The sequence below is a fragment of the Periplaneta americana genome, chromosome 2 (genome assembly GCF_040183065.1).
Source record: "Periplaneta americana isolate PAMFEO1 chromosome 2, P.americana_PAMFEO1_priV1, whole genome shotgun sequence".
Lineage (NCBI taxonomy): Eukaryota > Metazoa > Arthropoda > Insecta > Blattodea > Blattidae > Periplaneta > Periplaneta americana.
Window position 1 is genome coordinate 72,015,965 of NC_091118.1, and position 21,411 is coordinate 72,037,375.

The 21,411-nt window shown below is 33.5% G+C and overlaps 1 protein-coding gene across 1 annotated transcript in view; it reads left to right on the plus strand.

The window, feature by feature from the left end:
* Nucleotides 1-21,411, plus strand: part of LOC138695280 (uncharacterized) — an 815,404-nt gene that overhangs the window by 665,794 nt on the left and 128,199 nt on the right. The window contains exon 7 of the mRNA XM_069819716.1: nucleotides 13,296-13,493. Coding sequence (XP_069675817.1) covers nucleotides 13,296-13,493 — 198 coding nt within the window. The remainder of the gene's footprint in view (nucleotides 1-13,295; nucleotides 13,494-21,411) is intronic.

Here is a 21,411-nt window from a genome sequence, read left to right on the forward strand (position 1 = left end):
TTTATATTGTAATTGTAATTGTAAATTTAATGTTAATTGTAATTTTATTGTTCATATCATAGTTGTAATCCCCTGGTAGAGGGGCAGAGAAGGCCTGACGGCCTTATCTCTACCAGGTTAAATAAATAAATACTGTACTACTACTACTAAGATAGGGAATTTAATCTAAAATCCATGTTAGGATGTTTGTAAGGGCTTGTCCAAGTTTTCAATGCCTCTAAATTTTTGTTTTAGAGATCACAGCCTATGTTAGGAGTAAGAACCTACTTTCATCTATTAAAAAATTGTTAGGTATTTGTTTCGCTCTTTATAATTTTCCTTTCAGTATAGTTTTCAAAGTTAAAGTTGCTTTATTACCAACTATTGTTGTTACGTGTACTATTTCAGTAGGTAGTGAAGCAGCATTCCTGCACATGTGCGGGTCGTAATGAAAGAGCCTCTGCATTTATATATCGAGATAAACACAGTATTATTACATAGATTGGCGGGTTTCTTCTCAGTTTTATTCTATTACTCAAAACACAGTTTCACTTTCAATCTGCTCAGTGGTTTGATATGCTAGTAACTTCTATAGCTAATGCGAAAATAAAAGGCTCCAAGAAATTTCTCACAATTTTTGAAGTATGAAATAATGAAATCATTGGTTCGAACATGCGTGAATCATGTAGAAGGAGCGGATTTTATTAAAGCATATTTCTTTCCTTGATATTTCAAAATGAAGCGAAGATCCAATTCTTTCTGTTTTTCACATAATAATAAATTAGAGTAACTGAGCTGTAAATTGTATGATTTTATTTTGGATATAAAAGTTCCATATTTATCACTTAAAATTCGTTGAAGTAAAATTTAACAAGGAAACATAAATATTGTATCGGTTATGTGGCTTTTTAAAGGAAATGAATTTATAATTAATTTATTTTTGTCAAGAATTATATTAGTAATTGAAGCAATAATTTCGTTTTATTTTGTCAGAGGTAAAATGTGCAAAGAAGTGGCATTTAAGGCAACATAAACCACAGGTAGATGACCTTCTGTGCTCGACGTTGCGGGTTCGGTCCCGGTCCAGGTCGATGGCATTTAAATGTGTTTAAATGCTACAGGCTCATGTTAGTAAATTTACTCGCATGTAAGGAACTCCTGCGGGACAAAATTCCGGTACACAGGCGACGCTGATATAACCTCTGCAGTTTCGGGCGTCGTTAAATAAGCCATAATTTATTATTATTATTTTTTAATATTCATTATTTACATTTGACGAAGAAGAAAACTATTCTTACCGTATCTGAAAACAGCGAGAAACAAAGGAAAATTTTCCATTCAAAATTATTCAAGTCTGCTTCACAGGGAGCTTTACCTGAAAACTAGACTTGTATAATATATAGGTACGTTACTATAGCCTACATTAACAGAAAACCACAATTCCAAGTCACACAGAGTTTGTGTGCACTCGATATGGGTCTCTGGCGTCTTGTAAGCTCATTCGAGTTGTGTGGATATAAAGGGAAAAATTGAGATGGTGTCGGGTGGAGTTCCTGAGTAGCTCAGTTAGTAGAGCGCTGGTACGTTCAACCAGAGGTCCCGGGATCGATACCCGGCCCCGGAACAATTTTTCCTTTGAAAATTATTCATTGTTCTCTTATGTCTGCAAGTCCAGGTGACATGATAGCTTGATTTTGGTAAACATTATTATAGTGACAAAGAATCATGTAGTATCCATTACTTGTGGCTATTCAAAAATGATGCTGACAAACATTTCTTTGTTTATTTCCAAAATCTCAGGGAAATGGTCTCTCCAATTCTCTCAATAGCCTAAACATAATTACTGTTGCCACGTAACCATGTAATAACTAATAAGTTGGTTGTAATGTTTTGAGAACCCTATAACAGAAAAAGGATATAAACATACTCAATATATGGGCCTATTTTGTACATTCAAAGGAACAAGGAACAGCCTGTTACAGTACTTGCTTGTGCTAGTCGTGTTTCGTGGTAGTGCATGGGCAGAAACAAATCAGGTGTCATTGTGTTAGGTTCTGACGTGAAATAGTGGCAATGAAATCAGAAAATAGTGATAGTGGTCCTAATAGGTCCTACTAAAAAAAATCCACACCCGGTGTATCTAAATATACAGGACGAAAACAAAATTGTAGAAAATTATGGTAAACAATTCCTTAATTTAAAGTTTGATTTTGCTCTGATCAAACAAACTTCTGGTTCTTCTGTTCCTGCTGTTGTTGATCCTTCTGAGGATCCTCCCAAAATAAGGAGACAACAAAATGATAAAAAAATTCTTGATATTGAATTTTGAACAATTATTTCCTTGTAAGAATTTTAAAAAATCTTTTAAATAAAACAGTGTGCACTCAAAGTTTGGTTCTGGCGTCTTGTCAGCCCATTTGAGTTGTGTGGATATAAAGGAAAAATTGTGACGGTGTCGTGTATAGTTCCTGGGGTAGCTCAGTCGGTAGAGCATTTGTGCGCTAAGCGAAGGGTCCGGGGATCGATATCCGGCCCCGGAACAATTTTTCCTTGAAATTATTTAAACCTGCTTTACAGGGAGCTACTATCTGATTTGCATAATATATTCGTTACTGGAGGTACGTTAACAATTCAAGTCACACAGAATTTGTGTGCACTCAGACTTGGGTTCTAGTGTCTTGTCAGCATATTTGAGTTGTGTGGATATAAAGGAAAAATTCTGACGGTATCGTGTATAGTTCCTGGGGTAGCTCAGTCGGTAGAGCATTCGTGCGCTAAGCGAAGGGTCCCGGGATCGATATCCGACCTCGGAACAATTTTTCCTTGAAATTATTCAAACCTACTTTACAGGGAGCTAATACCTGAAAGTCACATTTGCATACTGTGCAGGGAGTTTAGACAAAATAATAAAAATGGGCCTATTTTATATGTAGTGCACGATCCCCCAATCTAATTTACGATAATTTGGAACCAATTTTGCGATCCAGTCAAGCCTCAGGGTTGGCAGCGCTGCTTCTGTCTGTACGAAAAACACAGTAGGCCTATAGTAGAGTGTTGTCATCACGTATTTCGAAATTTCACTAGCAGGTTTATATTCTGAGTTGCACTCAAATTTGAGTGCTCCTGTGCCCCAGGCAGCTACATCACAGAGAATAAGGGATAAACCAAAAGCAAGCGCGACATTAATTATATGAATTGGCTTAACGATATCTTTTCTACTGAAATTCTGTAGAAGACAAAAATTAATATTGTGTTTCAGAAATTAATACCGATAGTGTGTCTGTCATTCAAAATCGGCTCTTATTTCTATACTTCTCAATTTTGTGTAATAGAAAAAATATACAGTAAAGGAAATGGTAAGCTAATAAAATTATTACCAGTCGTAGGGTTCTAAATAAGCTTTTTGTGTGAATTGCAGAAATTCTGATCTAATGTGTTTATTGATACATTTCAGTCAAATGACTTATGTTCTGAAGGTTTCAATTTACGAACGTTTTTGCCTTTCTTAAGGCATCTTCAGTTTACAATAAATCACTATTTTATAATTATTAACAAATTTAAAGAATTAAAAATGAAGAATGGTATTAACAAACTTTTTGCAATCAGCATTATTTTATACCTTATGGTTATTCTTTAAACTTTTCCTCTAAGAATGACTAAGCATATTATATAATTTAAAATATTTAAGGCCAACTTCAAATGTATACATTACAGTTGATGGTTGTGTTACTAAATTACGAGGACGGTCCAGAAAGTAAGTTCCTCTGGGGTCACTTATATAAAGAAAACACAATGGAAATATTTATTGGAATAGATGCAGTAATTGCTGAGCTATGATGAACATATTTCCCACCAGAATTAAGACATTTGTCATACCATCGGATCAACTTTTGTGTCCCCGTGTTGTAGAAGTCTGCCGCCTGGGTTCGGAACCAGTGTGTGACAGCTGTCCGCACCTCTCTGTCGCTGTGAAAATGCTGGCAGGACAGGAATTCCTTGAGATGTAAGAACAAATGATAACACTGAACAACTAGAATTTTGCTCCGACTTAAAACAATGTGTCCCTTATGGTTTTGTGTGCGCTGAATCCGAAAATGCATCTCTTTTCTCTCTATCACGTAATGTTTTTAAGATATACGTACTATGATTTCACTTTTCGATAAGCGTTCCCCCAGGAAATATCTGGCGCGGGTTGGGGATTGTAAACCAACACAGGAACTAATGTATTTTATGAGTTCATGATTTATTTCCGGTTTCTTATGGTTGTTGGCATGTTCTTTTGTACTTCTAATAAATAAACAGATATTGGTCCCTTGTATTCAGTAAATTTCATAACAGTTCAAAGTGAGGTCTAAGCAATGAACGAACAGTAAGTTATTTAAAAGAAAAGTTTACCAATTTGAGTGAAGGCAAATTAAAAGAGGCCTCTTTCATCGGTCCACAAATACACAAAGTTATGCCTGACTGTTTGTTTGAGGAAAAAATTTCCGTTACAGAAAAAATGGCATGGTGCGCTTTCAAAGGTATTTGCTCAAATTTCCTTGAAAATTCTAGGGCAGACAACTATATAGAACTTGCTGTGGGAAACATGTCAAGTGCATATGAGAAAATGGGGTGTAATATGTCTCTCGAAATACACTTTTTGTATTCTCATTTGGATTTCTTTCCTCCTAACCTTGGAGCGGTAAGCGACGAGCATGGGGAAAGATTTAATCAAGAAATATCTGAAATGGAAAGGCGATATAAAAGAAGATCATCATCCAGCATGCTCCCAGACTATTGTTGGCTCCTTGTAAAAGACAGTCCCCTGTCTAGTTATAAACAGAAGTCACCCAAAAAAATTCTTTAAACGTAAGTTCAAATTCTGAGATTTTTTGTTATCACACGCATGCAATATTTTTATTGTTGTTGTGTTTTAAACTATGTAACATCATTTTTTGTTTCCAGTACACATTTTTCAAGTATTATGAGGCATTTTGAATAACTAGTGTGTTGTAATTTTATCAATAGCAGTGAAAAATAAAATAAAAAGTTTTTTTTTTTTCATCAAACAAATTCAATTCATTTTCCCCGGAAAATGGTATGTTATGGGGCAATTTGGATTTTAAATTCAGATTTAAGGCACATATATTAGTAATATTCACCTGTTTTTATTTCGGAGCAAGACAGAAAGTAAAAATTTTTTGTTCAGTGTAATCGCTGGGAGAGAGTTCCGGCTGTAGGGTGATTTTGAAACACCTTCCAGAGAAGCTCCTGCTGAAGAAAAGTGTCTCAATTCCGGTAGGGAATATGTTGCAATAAATCTTTCCATGTAATTGTGTTTTCATTTCTGTAAACGTCCCCAGGGTGACTTACTTTCTGGACGGCCCTCGTATTTGCGCAATTATATTCTATTAATTTCTATTTACGTATCAAGTATATAAACTAGCATAATATATTTTCTTAGCAAACAAATGATTTAGCCAGTCATTGTTAGTATGCCTAGTTTCTCGGTACAGCGTACTATCTTATAGCAAAATAATAATTATTTATTTCGAATTTTACAAATTATTACTATCTCATGAATTTTAAAATTCTCATTTGATACCAATTAAACGATTTAATTTAACAACTCTAATGGTACGATAAAACACTGAATTACTGTGAAACAAGTATCATAATGACTATAACACTTTTACTACGTCATACTAATTTTGACCAATAAAACGGTACGAAACGACGTCTTTCAACCAATCATAAATGCTTATCGCACAATTTTATCGCGTCCCTAGTATTTGTTTAATTTTATCGCTTTCCAAGCATTTGTTTATTTGCATGACTACACTAGCATTTGTTTCTTTGTTTGCCAACATTTCAAACTGCACTGGGTTGGACGTCAAAAAAAAAGAGAAAATTACAAGCCACTCCAGTCGATGCACAGCAGTTTCAAACATGACTCGCATTGGCATTCAAGAACAAGAATTAATAAAGATCACTGGTCACAGCTATGCATCTTCCCTGAAACCCAATTTACAAATAAATGAAGAGCACCATTCGGAAATCCTGAATAAGTTGAGGAATACACCTAGAGATGGGTAAAAAATAACACAACAGTTATTTTGGAACTGTTCCGGTCTCGGAACTGTTGCAAAAATGAACAGTAGGTCGGAACCTCCTGTTCCGAAATAACAGTGTTCCGACTCCGAGCTGCTCACTTGCCCAGCTGTTGCGGGCTCGCAGTACCGCGTTGCACAGGGTATGTTCCGACTCTCTCGGAACTGTTGCAAAAATGAACAGTAGGTCGGGACCTCCTGTTCCGAAATAACAGTGTTCCGACTCCGAGCTGCTCACTTGCCCAGCTGTTGCGGGCTCGCAGTACCGCGTTGCACAAGGTATGTTCCGACTCCGAGATAACAGTCGGAACGTCGGAGCTTGTTCCGATGAACCGACAGCTGCAGTTACACTGTTCTCGTTGTTCTTTATGTTATACTTGGAACTTCGTTGGATGAAGTTGGTACTTGAAACTCTCACGTGGTTGGAGGGGGGCGCATGGAAATTGAAATCCTTGCGGTGGCGCGAACTTTAGTATCAACATTTGTAAGACTGGCCAATCATCTGTAATGTTATAGTAAGTATTTAATAATCTGTAATATTCATTCCCGCTTTATGGCTTATTTCACCATTAGTTGACTAATTCTGTTTTATAAACATTCTACAAAGTCATAAAGTACGCATACTATTATTAATTCATTGATCAGCTGATTCTATACAAAGGTTAAAGTCGTAAATGGTAATGAGTGGTTTAGTTACAATGTCTGTATGTCGTTTGTTGAGGTTAAGTCTGACAAGCACAAGTTTTTGTGCTATCTTCTCTGTTATCAAAGAACGACAAAAATGTTGTAGCATTATTTGTTGGAAACTACCCATATAAGTACTGATTTGGAGAGCGAGGTTTAACGCGAAGTTTAAATTACACTTTGGTAAAGATGCGATTCCAACATTTTACTAACCCACCGCGGGGTTTCCAGGTTTCAGTACTGCCAATATATATCTTTTTTATTTATGAAATTGTAATATTTATTATTATTATTATTATTATTATTATTATTATTATTATTATTATTATTATTATTATTATTATTATAACTGCATTAAGAAAAGTAAAAATAAAAATTAATGATTTGTTTTTTTTATTATGTAATAGAGAGAAGAGAAATTACATACCATATGTTTTAAATGTTATGTTATTTTTTTTAGTTGGCTACTATGTCTTTATAACTTTATGTACGAAAACAAAGTGTTGTATTCTGTCCTTGTAGTCAACAGCTGTTTAATTACTAACATTAAGCTTTTGAGTTCTGTCCGCATGCACAGCAATTTTCCAAAATCGATTCGAATGTGCATTGCAGTGCCATCTATAGATAAGAATATGTACTATGTCATGCCTATGAGTGCTCCAGTGTGAGCAGCATGGTAAAGAGGGAGGGTACTGTACCGTTCGTTTGAACGACTCAACGACTCCGACTCATCACCACTGGTGACTGTTATTTCGGAACTGTTATTTGGAACATAGTATTTTTTCGGAACCGGAACAGTCGGAACTGTTCCGGGAAAAGAACAACTTCGCCCATCACTAAATACACCATGTACATCAACGAGTTCCACTTCTTTTACGCACACGTCCAATATAACATCAACTGAACCACCTACCACTAAAACATTCACATTTCAAAATTGTACTTTCAATAATTGTTCCTTTTAAAATTATTCATGTTTATTTTTTATTTCATCATTCTTAATTAAAACTTTTCTTGTTTATTCATCATCCCTAATTAAAACTTTTCTAACACTTGTTTATATTATTTAGGTTATGTTATAGCTTCTGCTGTATGATATTATGGATAGTGACGTATCAGAGATTGTTTAATAATTGATTGAAAATCATCTGTAAAGTTACGTTGATTACTGGGATCCGGATAATTGAAGTGGAATGCAACTGTTTTAATAAAAACTAAACTGAATCAACAAAGTCTTTTTGCCCCTAACCGTCCACAGAGTTCAATGTAGATTCAGCTAATCATAACACACTACTGCCATGTAGCGGAATATTTGTAATGTTGAGATGGTACAATAATACATTTGAGACAGTTGTATTTTCGTAAGTCAATTAATATTTTATTGTACTGGAGTACTTCGTTACTTCTAATCTTTATATACTTTCTCCTAATCGTGTAATAGTCAATTAAATCCCACTCGAATTTTTATTTTCTCTAGATAAATCAAAACCTCTAGTGAGATTACTTTTGATAAAACACGGGTCGTCTTCATTAAATTATTTTTATAAATTATATGAATTTAAAAATAATTTTGAGTATTGTAGCATATTCCCTCATATGTGCTCCATTTGAAGAACACCCTGTATCGTATACTTCAATCTTGAATTATATTACGATCATTGACGCGTATATATTCCTGTACAAACACGGTGCAGAGTAAATACACGATCGAGTTTTGTATTTGTGCAATAAAAACAGGAGAACGATGCACTAGTGCGGAATGTTACCGAATTAATTACTGCAGATCGGTAGCAACTCTATGCAGAAACATTCGTAGCAATGCGAAAAACAAGGCAGCGGATACCAGGCTGTAAAAGCTTTCATAATAACGGAACGAGTAATTGCTCACGAGAGGGAATCCATTAGCTTATAAGTATGTATCCAATATTATGTAATTCACATACTCTACTATAATTTCTCTTATATTTCTAATTGTCTGCTTTTGCTTCTCATTATAGTTTGCTGTACTTCATTTTACTAGAGTTTGCTATTGATGTTTTTATATATTCCCAGTTATTCCTGTTTATGTTTCCCCTTTTCTGTCAGCGTTGTAATATTATAATTCTTTGGTTGAGTGCGAGAACCTGTAACTATTACTTAGCTTCTTCTGAGAAAATCAAAGTTAAAGAAAATTGTAAGCATTGTACACTTGGACAAAATGAAACTGGCCGGCCTCTTGAGCAGTTAAAATTTTTTATGCTCGACCATGCCGAAATGTAGTAATTATACACCTGGTAGCAGACCTTTAATGCATGTCATTAAAGTACATCTACTCATTAAAGGTCAGGTCTTTCAGCCAATGACGACTCAGGTTACAACTGTTCAGCCAATGACAGGTCAGCTTTCTACCGTTATAAAACCGCAAGTATCGATTATTCTCGGATATGCAATCGAAAGAGAATTATCGAAAAGTCACGGAGGCTGGAAATCCAATACTGTCGCAGAAGGTTATGTTCTATTACTATAATAATTAGCGTTAGTTGTAAATAATATTCAAATAAATTCAATTTGTCATCTCGTTTTTCAATGTCTAACTTAATTTCAATGTTATCTCTGTAGGTTCTTATGGCCTAGCAAGGTCAATGTGGATATCTGTTCCTCGGAAAAAATCAATACTTTCGCGTCTGCGCACATCTCATAACATACGGGACATTGCTAAAAAATTAATAATATCAAGTTAGAAATATGGTCGAGCATAAAAAGTCGTATGAAACTCGCCTATAATGGTAATTAAGAAGTTCGTATGAAAATTATGAAACGAGCGCAAGCGAGTTTCATAAATATCCATACTCACTTCTTAATTGCCTTCATTATAGGCTCGTTGCATAATATACTATTAATTCTCTTCGGGTGAGCGCGCAGTTCACTACCGTAAACCTCCGTGCGTCGCTTTACTGAACTCCAGAGCTACTTAACTTCTATGTAGGCAGCTCGAGTTCGAATCTCCGTAGTGAATTTTTTGTTTTAACCTTTCTTTTATTTTATGCAACTCATTTTAGTGTAATATTGTACAAAATTTTGCTTAAAATGTTACTTCGTGTTACTTACAAATAATTACAAAATTGGTGAAAATTTGTGGTCATAATTCAAGGAAATCAGAATATATTTTGTTATCAGAATTTTGGTTTTCCTTCTTGTTTACAATTACTACGTTTAGGCCCTGATGAACACGGATTTAGGTTAGTATAATAATCATATTCCCTGTAGCACAACTATCAAATTAATTATTGCCAATTATTTAACCGTCAACATATTTACTGAATGTTCCTAGGCAATAGAGTGTAAAGCAGCAGGGATTAATAAAATACTTAACACAGCATTTTAATATGAAAGCCGCTAATTGTCGTCTTTAGTGTTACTTCCATCTAACGTCAAAAGTTTCTATTAACACGAAAAAGTAATAAAGCGATATGTATACTAAGGATAAAAATGTTACGAAAACCTGTTGTATTTTCACTGATGCGTTTAAAAGGCAAAAAAAAAAAAAAAATTGGTAGCTCTATGAAGTTCTGAACTTGCAACCTCACGGACACTTAGCTAACGCCCTACCACTACGCTTAGAGAACTACTGCAGTAAGAATGGCATTGTAATGAACAATAGTCATATTCTATTTGAGAATCTGTTATACAGTATATAGTGTTTGTGTTACAATATTCACTGTTTAAACACTCTGAACGATCTGTTTTAAATCTCTGAATAAATTTCAGAACACGGATACATCGCTTTCCCTCTTGCTCCAAAATTCTAACCTTGCTCACATAAAATAAATTATTGGCACTGAAAAGTATCTTTTCGTAAGCAAGATGATGCGCATTCGACAAACACAGACAAATCTGTTCTTTTTAATATTTTAAGATAATTGTTGTCACTGAGGTATCCGTATACTAAAATTTTTCCAAATCTCATATATGAATTATTTCTTCGGAAGATTTGAGTGATTAATAGTTGCGTTCCCCTTTATAACTACTACAAGAATATACACAATCTTTTGGACAAACCCTGGCTGTCCCGAGCGCTCACGGAAATACCCGATTCGAACTTAGTCTCTCAGACGCCGGCTAGTTTCATTTTGACCAAGTGTACACAGTATGTCCTTAACAAAAAGAAAGCAAAATTAGTTAGTTTGGAAGTAAGTTTGAATAAAACAAAAGAAATTCGCATAAATCTCAAGCACACAGCCGACTGAAACTAGAAAACCAAATCATTTAAGAAGTAGACACATTTGAATACCTGCGAAGCACTGTTACAAATACTGGAGGCACCTAAATGATGTTATTAGAAAAATAAAGAATGCGAACTTAGCTTTTATCGCCTTAAGAAATATTTGGAAAAACACTAGCGTCTCAAAAACACAAAAATGAAGATATTTAGAAGCAATGTTAAATCAGTACTGTTTCATGGATCAGAAACCTGGCTAGTAAGCAACGCAATACATTCTAAGCTGCAGACATTTATAAACTGATGTCTGAGAAAAATATTTAACATTCACTGGTCCGAGGTTATAAGTAATCACTTACTCTGAGAATTAGCAAATGAGGAACCTGTTGAGATACAAACCAGGAAAATGAAATGGCAATGGATAGGGCATACCCTGAGGAAGAACTGTGATGCTGTTGAGAAATGAGCTTTAGATGAGAATCCTCAAAATGCGAGATATGTAGGACGACCACGTGGAACATGGAGAAGAACTGTCTGTAATGAGGCGAAGAGTGTTGGCAAATCCTGGAGTGAAGTCAAAATTATTGCAGGGAATCGTGTCTGGGAGAAAACTTTTGCAGGTGCCCTACTCCCTGAATAGAACTACAGTATGATTGATTGATTTATCAATTTGATTCATTGTACAGAGTGTCCAGGCTAACAATAAACATGAAATACAATGTAATGCGAGAATTGTATATTATAATTCTGTAATGTAAAGTGTAATAGATAGAAAATCTCTCCGAGATTTCTTCTGCCACACCTGCAAGGTGATTGTTGCGTCACATATTCCGCGCAAGCGCAGAAACGGAATGAGGACAGGTTTATACATCAGTCGTTTCCTTTTCAGTCGAGATGTGAAGGCCACAGCGTAAAATGCAGTGCGTGTTCTGGTTTGCAGAATTTAATTATTTGCACATGTTCAGTGACGTGCACGAAAGGAATATAATGTGAAACCACCCACACGCAAATCCATTTATGAGTGTGATGGAACTCTACAAGAGACTTAATGCTTGATTTCAAAAATAGGGAAACATCCTAAAAAAGCATGTGATCTAAAAGATTGTGGATCAGCTGCATCAGTCAGTAAAGTAGAGCGTCTCGCTTAGGCACAGTGAAAACGTAAAGAAAGTGCAGGTAACGTGTGGGAGAGGACGAGCCGTACGATAAACACGAGGGATGCACAAGGTTTTAGTTACAACATTTATGGCGGAGCATTAATTGAAATTATACTGTATTTTCCAAAAACACACAAATTGCATAACGTTATCATATACACATTTTAACAAACAATCAATACAATTTTAAGCTGAAATAATTCAATATAACAAATCAAATTTTGCTACTTATACTTATACTTGTTTTCAAGCAGCATTTTTTACGGTCATGAATTTCATTCTCTGTATGATTAACATAATATCACCGTCTTCTGTGGCCGAATTAACAAAACTACAATACAGTGGTCTGAAGTGACAAAACTATTTCCTACACATCCCTTCTCAAGCTATACCTGAATAAATTGAGGGATAATAATTTAGTGTTGTCACTTCAGACCAATGTACTGTAGTTTTGTTAATTCGGCTACAGATGACAGTGATTATGTTAGTCATACAGAGAATGACATTCATGACCGTAAAAAATGCTGCTTGAAACCAACATCATATAAGTACAAAATTTGATTTGTTATATTGAATTATTTCAACGTCACAATTGCTTGTTTGTTAAAATGTGTATATGATAATGTTATACAATTTGTGTTCTTTTGCTTTGTGTGTTTTTGGAAAATAATATAACGAAATATAACAAATGACGATCGCAAAGCTTGTTTTATAATACCGTAAAGAATTTACAGTTTGAAACGTTGGTAAACCAAGACACAAATGGTAGGAAGGTGATAAAAACATAAGAAAGTATATAAAGATTAGAAGAAATAAAGTACTTTAATGTAATAAAAAAGGTATTGATGGACTTACTAAATTTCTATTTTATTAATGTAAGCTTCACCAAAATGTTTGAACGGAGCCACCATTTTCAGTTTACTATCTATGCGGGAAACAAATGACTTTTGCAAAGCATGTTTTATAGTACCGTAAAGAATTTGGAGTTTGAAATGATAGCAAACAAAGAAACTAATGCTAGAGAAGTGATAAAACAAACAAATGCTAGGGAAGTGATAAAATTGTAGGGATAAACGGCCATGATTGATTGAAACACGTCCTTTTGTACCGTTTTATTGGTGAAAAGTAGTATGACGCAGTAAAAATGTAAGTCATTGTAAGACGGAACTTTTTCCTTCTCTGCAGGCGTCAGCAAGCCGTGCTCGTGTCTGAACGGCGGGATGTGCCACCTGAAGCGGCGTTCGTGCCACTGTCCGCCTGGCTATTACGGACGGCGCTGTGAACGCGTGTCCTGCCGCCCGGGCTGCCTGAACGGAGGGTACTGCCGCGACCCGGACCGCTGTGTGTGTCCACCCCATTACACGGGCTCGCACTGCCAGAATGGTGAGAACAGAACCAATTCACCTAACGACATAAGGTAGAAACAGTATGACAGACTTACTCCTAATTCATAATGAATTTCCGGCCTCACCTCACCAAATACAATCTCGCTCTCACTAATTCCTTCAATCTTTTAAAAGATCCCGAGTTTATACAGGGACATCATTTTATTTTTACTTGCATTTTTATTGTACCTGCATTTCTGAATGTACTTCACTCCCACCCGTTCACTAATGTCCTTGCTCCCGTCAGACACACAAACTTACGGCCGCTGTTGCATTCAAAGTCTTCAAGCAGTGAAGTAAACACTGCAGTGTATAGTGTGTTTCAGAAATATGGTTGCATTTTCTATAGAATAAAGAACCTATATTAATAATATCGTACTAAAAAATTAATTCAAGAAACGATAAATTCAATTTCAGAGAATATGCTTCAAAATGTTTTTAATAATATGCGTAAAGAATTGAAGCCTGCATTGTAATGAACGGCAACCATTTTCAGTAACTTGTTTAAAAATTCAGATTAGGTTATTTTGAATTGAGGTGGCTAGAAGCAAAGGAATGCTAGTGACATTTGTAATAACATGAGTTAAGTGCATCCAGTGTAAGCTAAAGTATCTAAAATTTTAGTGGCAAAGGGATATTTTAATCTCATCACACATTAAAATTTAAATAAAAATTTCACCTATTTTACGAAAGCTTAAATATTTAAACCCCATTTTCTCAAAAGTAACTTACAGTCCTTTACTTATGAGCCCCTCAATTTAAATGCACTCTCTATATTGTATGTTAACATCAATAATTAATATGTTAAATAAAGTAGACATTACATAACGAACATAGCCGCCTGAAAAGTTGAGTTTTTGAAAAAAAAAATGTTACTACTCTACTGTATTTTGATAAATTCCATAAAAGTGATGATCAAACTGAAAATCGTAATATCGTATTTCCCTACAACATAAATGGATACACTACTTTTCTCTCCTCCTATAGCTAGTAAAATGATTTGTTTACATATTGCACTAGTAACATCAAACTCCTGTAATGGAAGGGGATAACAGTGTTTCCGAGTATAGCCAGGTTAATGTTAAAAATGTTGGTAAAAATAAAGTTATGTCCCTGTACAACGCTGTTATATAACCGCTTAAAAATATCTCTATTACTCCCGCTATTACTGATGCTATCACATAAAATGGATATCCATAACAATGCAATGTTCAAATTATGAGCTTAAATTTATTTATTTATTTTATTGTTAGTAAGTTTCATTCATTTATTATATTCCATAGATCTTACATGAGCGATGAAGCTTTAAGATATGGAACAAGTCAAAATTTTACAATATTACAATTACAATTTTTACAAATATTTACAATATTTTACAATTTTTACAGTTTTACAATTTAGTAATTTTCTACAATGATGAGGTGAGGTCCGAGAATTCGCCAAAAAATTACCCGGCATTTGCCTTTTGATTGGGGAAAACCTCCGAAAAACCCAATCAGGTAATCAAATCAAAGGTGTGAAATGAAGTGATGCCGAGGACTCGCCATAGACCATCTGACTTCAGTCCCACGGCTGGGGAAAACCTCGGAAGAAACCATTTAATGGGACCAAAGAGGGATTCAACTCAAGCCCGAACGCAGCTCCGGATCAGCAGCCCAGCGAGTCTACCGACTGAGCTACATCTATGGCTCTACTAAAAATATACAATACATAGCCAATCAGATTATTAAATTTACAAATGCAAACGATCATTTATCAGTTGAGCTATATGTATTATACAAAATAAGTAAGTTAATTAAATTTAAGGAATAAACAATTCAATCAGTTGTGATATACAGAAATTGATAATACATATCATGCAAACTACTTCAAATTACAAACACAAACAATTTATCAATAGAGCTATACAGATTACTATTCAATTTAAAGCATATGCAATTCATCGGCCAAAACTATACAAATATATACAATACAAAGTAAGCATATTAATTCAATTTACAAGCATACTTTCATTAAGCTATACAAATTTGTGCAATTAATATCGAGTAGATTAATTCAATTTATAATCATAAATAATTCATCAGTTGAGCTATACAGACTACTATACACTTTACAGCATATACAATTCATCAATGAGCTATACAGACTACCATAGTATACTATTCAATTTACAGCACATACAATTTATCAGTTATGCTAAACAACAGATTAAGTCAATACAAAAACATATTTTACATGTCATTTGAAGTAGAATAATGAATACAAGTTAATACAATGTAAGATAAACTAGCCCACTCCTGAATGAGTAAGACTCGTGCTCAGGAGCCGATTCCAATACAGAAAAAATAAAATTAAAATTGAGAGTGAATACAGATTAAAAAGCCAATACAATTTTTTTAATGTTTCATTAATTCGGAGGGGATTCGTGGTTAAAAATTATATTGTAATAAAATTTGTTTTATAATCTGGGATCTTGACTCATATTATGATAAAAATCTGCATTGGTTTTACATTTTGGTTCAGACAAACGCAGAGAATTCATATTTTTAGTTCTATATTTAAGTATATACCTTTCAAAGTTTTTGAAATTTTTGTGAAAATATTTTAATAAAATAAAGTAATAAATATGTTTAATGTCGAAAACATTGAAATATTTAAACAACAATTCAGTTGAGTAATCTTTCTGCTTTTTTAAAACATATTCTTAATACTTTTTTCTGTAGTAAAATTAACGAATATAGATTGTATTTTTAAGTTCCACCCCAACCTATAATAGCATACATAACTATAGATTGAAATAATGCTGAATAAATTATACGTAAGCAGTTAATTGACAAAATGTATTGTAGAAAACAAAGTAATATAATGTCTTACGTAATTCATTATAAATATAATGAATATGATTATTCCATTTTAAATGATTATCAACCTCAGTATTTAACCTCATTAACTTCATTAATAACTGAACAATTGCAATTTATATCGGAACAGTAAAAATTATGCATTTTAAATTCTAGTGTAGATGAAATTGGTTTATTACCTTTACTATTTAAAGAAAATGGGATAGCTATTGTTTTATCTTTATTTATTACAAGTGAATTTAAATCGAACCATTTTTTTTAAACAACCATGGGAAGATCATTCAACACATGATTTAAAATCGTTCATAAATAAGCAACGCAAATGCACTCACAAGGTTTTGCGCTTTATAGTTACATTTCCTATGTCTTCTTCCGATCGGTCAACCATTATTGTTTTCTAAGTCGCTGCAATTTGATAAGAGTTATGAGTGATACCACGAAAAAAAAAACTGCCAAGTAAGAGGGATAATTTTGCCTTACCCTTTACTACTCTGATTGCTTGAAGCTCAGCGAGTTTTTACACACTATGGGTGAATGATTGAATAAATGAAATTGTCAAAGACATAATTCTCTATATTTGTACAGCTTTTAACGTATAATAGAACTCAAATTAAAAAAAAAATTAATAATGTAGAAATACTATATTCGAATCCAATCAAATACCTTACTACAATAATACCGGGCATCTGTATACTAGCAGCATTGATGTGAGTGCGAAATATCGCGGACCTGACATCTACCGGAGAAGTGTAGTATTACGACCACAAATACAAATATTAATATAGTGGGAATCGGACTATTGTTTACAACGAGAGGTACTAATGTGGAATGATATATATTATAAGACACTTTAGAAATGTTGAATAGTATTTAATGTAACATTATTATTTTATGTCAAAGCTGCATGTTATGAGATATATTGCATACTTCGTATTATTTTCCGTAATTAATTGTTACATATTTTTTCTTTGCTTTAGTGAGACAAAATTAATTCTGACAGAATGAGTTTACAATAACGCTTTATATACCCGTTGCTGACAACTGCAAAGATACAAATGGTAGTAATCTGATGCTTGTATTAATTAGTAAAGGCATGTGGACAACAATAAAACTTAATTTGATAAAATCTAAAAATTGTCAATACATTTCAATTTCTATTCATTATTAGGCCTAAATAAAAAAGCTAATTTTTATTGTTCTACAAACACAGAGACGAATACACTATGCCTTCTTACATCAAATGTTAGGGTGATAGATGTATGCTTTCTGGGCGAGGAGAGGCAGTGTTTTCTATTCAGTTCAGAGATTACAAATTTCGTCCTAATGGTAAGTAACCCCACGTGTGAGAGTTTTAAGCTGCATTGTCTGATAGTGTCATCTAGAATTACATAATATTTGCGATTTTGTTTTAATTTTCTGTGAATTGGGCGATTCGAATAATGATAAGCTGAAAACATATCCTCAGTTGATTATTTTATTGTTGAAGTGAATAGTTATTTTTTCAGTAAATAAATATAAAAAATAGACAGCTAGCATATGTTAAGATTATATTGAGGTGAAATTTTGATTTTCTAAACGAATAAATATACACAGAGGTCTGAAATTTTGTTCAGTTATACCAAATTTCGCCTAATTTGTTTTAAGAATACTTGAATTGTTAACATCTTTGTAAATTTAAGTATTTTTTTTAAATTGCTATTATTCCTATAAATTTTAGCATTTTTATCTAAAATTTCATTTTTGTAACTTTCAAACTTCCCAAAAATAAACTTACCCTATCCAGTATTTTCATTGCTTTTACCAAAAGTGTATATTACCTACTCTAAAAACTGCCAAAAATTTAGCAACTCGTTAAAGAACTTAATAAATATGAGACTGAAAGAAAATCCTGATAATAAGTTTTGTTATACACATCTTAAAGAAGTTGCACAAAAAATCATTATGTAGTATCAATTTTACAGAAGAAATAACGTTTTTAGCAAAGCAAAATGTGAAAAAAAATGGACAAAAATGAGATTGAAATTTTAAAAGAATAACAACAAATGTAGGTGTATATGTCTTTTATAATGCTCGCTGAAACATGCAACTGAAAGAGCATAAGTATATGCATATATTACCTCAGAGCTTTCTTAAACTATAATTTTGAAAGTCTGGGAACTAGGTTCCATTTGAATAATTTGAATACTGGACAAATTTTTTTTTCCGAATTCAAATTGAAAATACTCGACGTTCTGGACAACTCGGCTCCTCAGCTCTGTGCATGCGCTTTTGGCTCTTCTGTTATATCGTCACGATTGCTCGTATTTTCGCAGTGAATTTGTCTACGATGATTCAATACATTTTTATTGTCACAAAGTTATATTCTATGAATGTATGCCTATTTAGCATGTGTTATTAAATATTAATATTTAACATTAAAAACGCGAGAATAGTACATTATGCAACGAGCCTATAATGAAGGTAATTAAGAAGTGAGTATGGATAATTTTTATACGAGCTTCTTAATTACCATTATAGGCGAGTTTCATACGACTTTTTATGCTCGACCATATTTCTAACTTGATATTATTAATTTTTGAGCAATGTCCCGTATGTTGTGAGATGTGCGCAGACGCGAAAGTATTGATTTTTTCCGAGGAACAGATGTCCACATTGACCTTGCTAGGCCATAAGAACCTACAGAGATAACATTGAAATTAAATTAGACATTGAAAAACGAGATGACAAATTGAATTTATTTGAATATTATTTACAATTAACGCTAATTATTATAGTAACAGAACATAACCTTCTGCGACAGTATTGGATTTCCAGCCTCCGTGACTTTTCGATAATTCTCTTTCGATTGCATATTCGAGAATAATCGATACTTGCGGTTTGTTAACGGTAGAAAGCTGACCTGTCATTGGCTGAACAGTTTAACCTGAGTCGTCATTGGCTGAAAGACCTGACCTTTAATGAGTAGGTGTACTTTAATGACATGCATTAAAGGTCTGCTACCACGTGTATAATTACTACATTTCGGCATGGTCGAGCATAAAATATTTTATCTGTTCTCATATTTCTCCAACCCTTTTAGAATGGTTATCAAAGACGATATTTATAAGCAACTAATTGAAAATATAAAGAATTACAGAATCAAGACCAGTGATAACCAAATGCATAATAATAATAATAATAATAATAATAATAATAATAATAATAATAATAATAATAATAATATTTCTTTATTTAACCTGGCAGAGTTATGGCCATAGGGCCTTCTCTTACACTCTACTAGGTCACAAAGTATATAAGCAGTTAAAATTTAACAAAAAGTTAAAGAACAGAATACTAGCATATTACAAAAATAATAATACTACTACTACTAATAATAATAATAATAATAATAATAATAATAATAATAATAATAATAATAATAATAGCAGCATAATAAAATCGACACTAAACAACATGAAAATAATACCGTAATAGAAAAAAAGAAAGTAAAATACATTGGAATATAGTTAGAGCAACTCATTTAGTACAAATGGTTAATATGGAAAAACGTAAGGAAGAATATATCAAAATGGAATGTAATAAAATAATAATAAAAAAGAAAAGAAACACGAAAATTAAACAAAATTCACGATAAAAAGGCTATGATAATAAATTCATCGGCTGATAAAGAGAACAAAAAGGGAAAAGAAGAAAAAAGAAATATATGGTCCATATTTTTACAAAACTATGGCAGAGAAAAGGGCTTATAACTGAAAGAAATCTGAATTGAAAAAGTGCAATTTTAATTTAGTTTTGAAACTAGACAACGTCCGATAGTCTCTGACATGTTGTGGTAGAGAGTTCCAGAGATGAGCTGCAGAGACGGTGAAAGATGAAGAGTAGAAGGATGTTCTGTGTTTAGGAATGGAGAGTGTGATATGGTGTTGTGAGCGAGTATCTATTTCGTGATATGAGGACAAATGTTGAAAACGAGAAGCTAGGTAGCTAGGGTTAGAGTTCTGAAGAATATTGTAGAGTAACGTGAGAGAGTGAATAGTTCTTCGCTCTTTGAGACGGAGCCAGGACAGCATATTTAGTGAAGTTGTGATACGGTCAGATCTACGGACGTTGCAAATAAATCGAACGCATGCATTAAGAACATGCTGTAGTCTGTCTATCAGTCTCATGTTAAGGTCAGTGTAGAGAGTGTCACAGTAATCAAAATGAGGCATGAAGAGCGACTGCACTAAATTCTTCTTGAGAAGCAACGGAAGGAAATTTCAAATTCTTTTTAGTGTGTGAATTTTCATAAAAATTATTTTACGTATGTGTGTGATTTGAGCATTCCAACTTAAGTTTTTGTCCATATAAATTCCTAGATTTTTACTCTATCTCTATGCATGTAGTTTATGCAAATTCAACATTCAAAATAAGTCACTTATGACTTTTTCTCTATTTCACACCATAATATTATGACCTTAGTTGTAAATGTTTCATTTGTCGCACTTACATCTATGGTAGGTGGTTCATATCAGTGATCACTGATCTAAACGATTAGTATTTAGAGGACTCACCTTCAATTTAGCAAAGTCGTAAACACTGAAGTAGGCTACGATATGACTCCTCTTAATGAGATCAGTCACTGTTTTAATGCATATTACAGTTAAGTCTTAATTGCACACTGTCATTTTCACATCACACGCATTCCGTTTAAAATAATAAGGCCTATTTTCCATAACATCAATAATGTATAATTTACATCAAATCAGTTTTATTTTACACAGCCTAAACTATAAAACTGTTCTACACTTCAGGAAATTGTGCATCTTCATTGCTTGTAAAAGCACGTCATAGATGTCCAATTATAGTGTGGGCTGCAATAGTTTGAGTCTCTGCAGATGTGGGTTTTGGAACTGCTTTATTATTTGATTTCTTTTTTCTAATCGTGAATCTTCGTTGAGGGTCAATTTTCTTCCTTGTGTCATTTTTTTCTCACAGCTGGAAAACTTCTTGTGACATCTTGAACAGAATCCAACAACGGCACTATATTTTTTAGCATTTTTATAATTAAGGCTA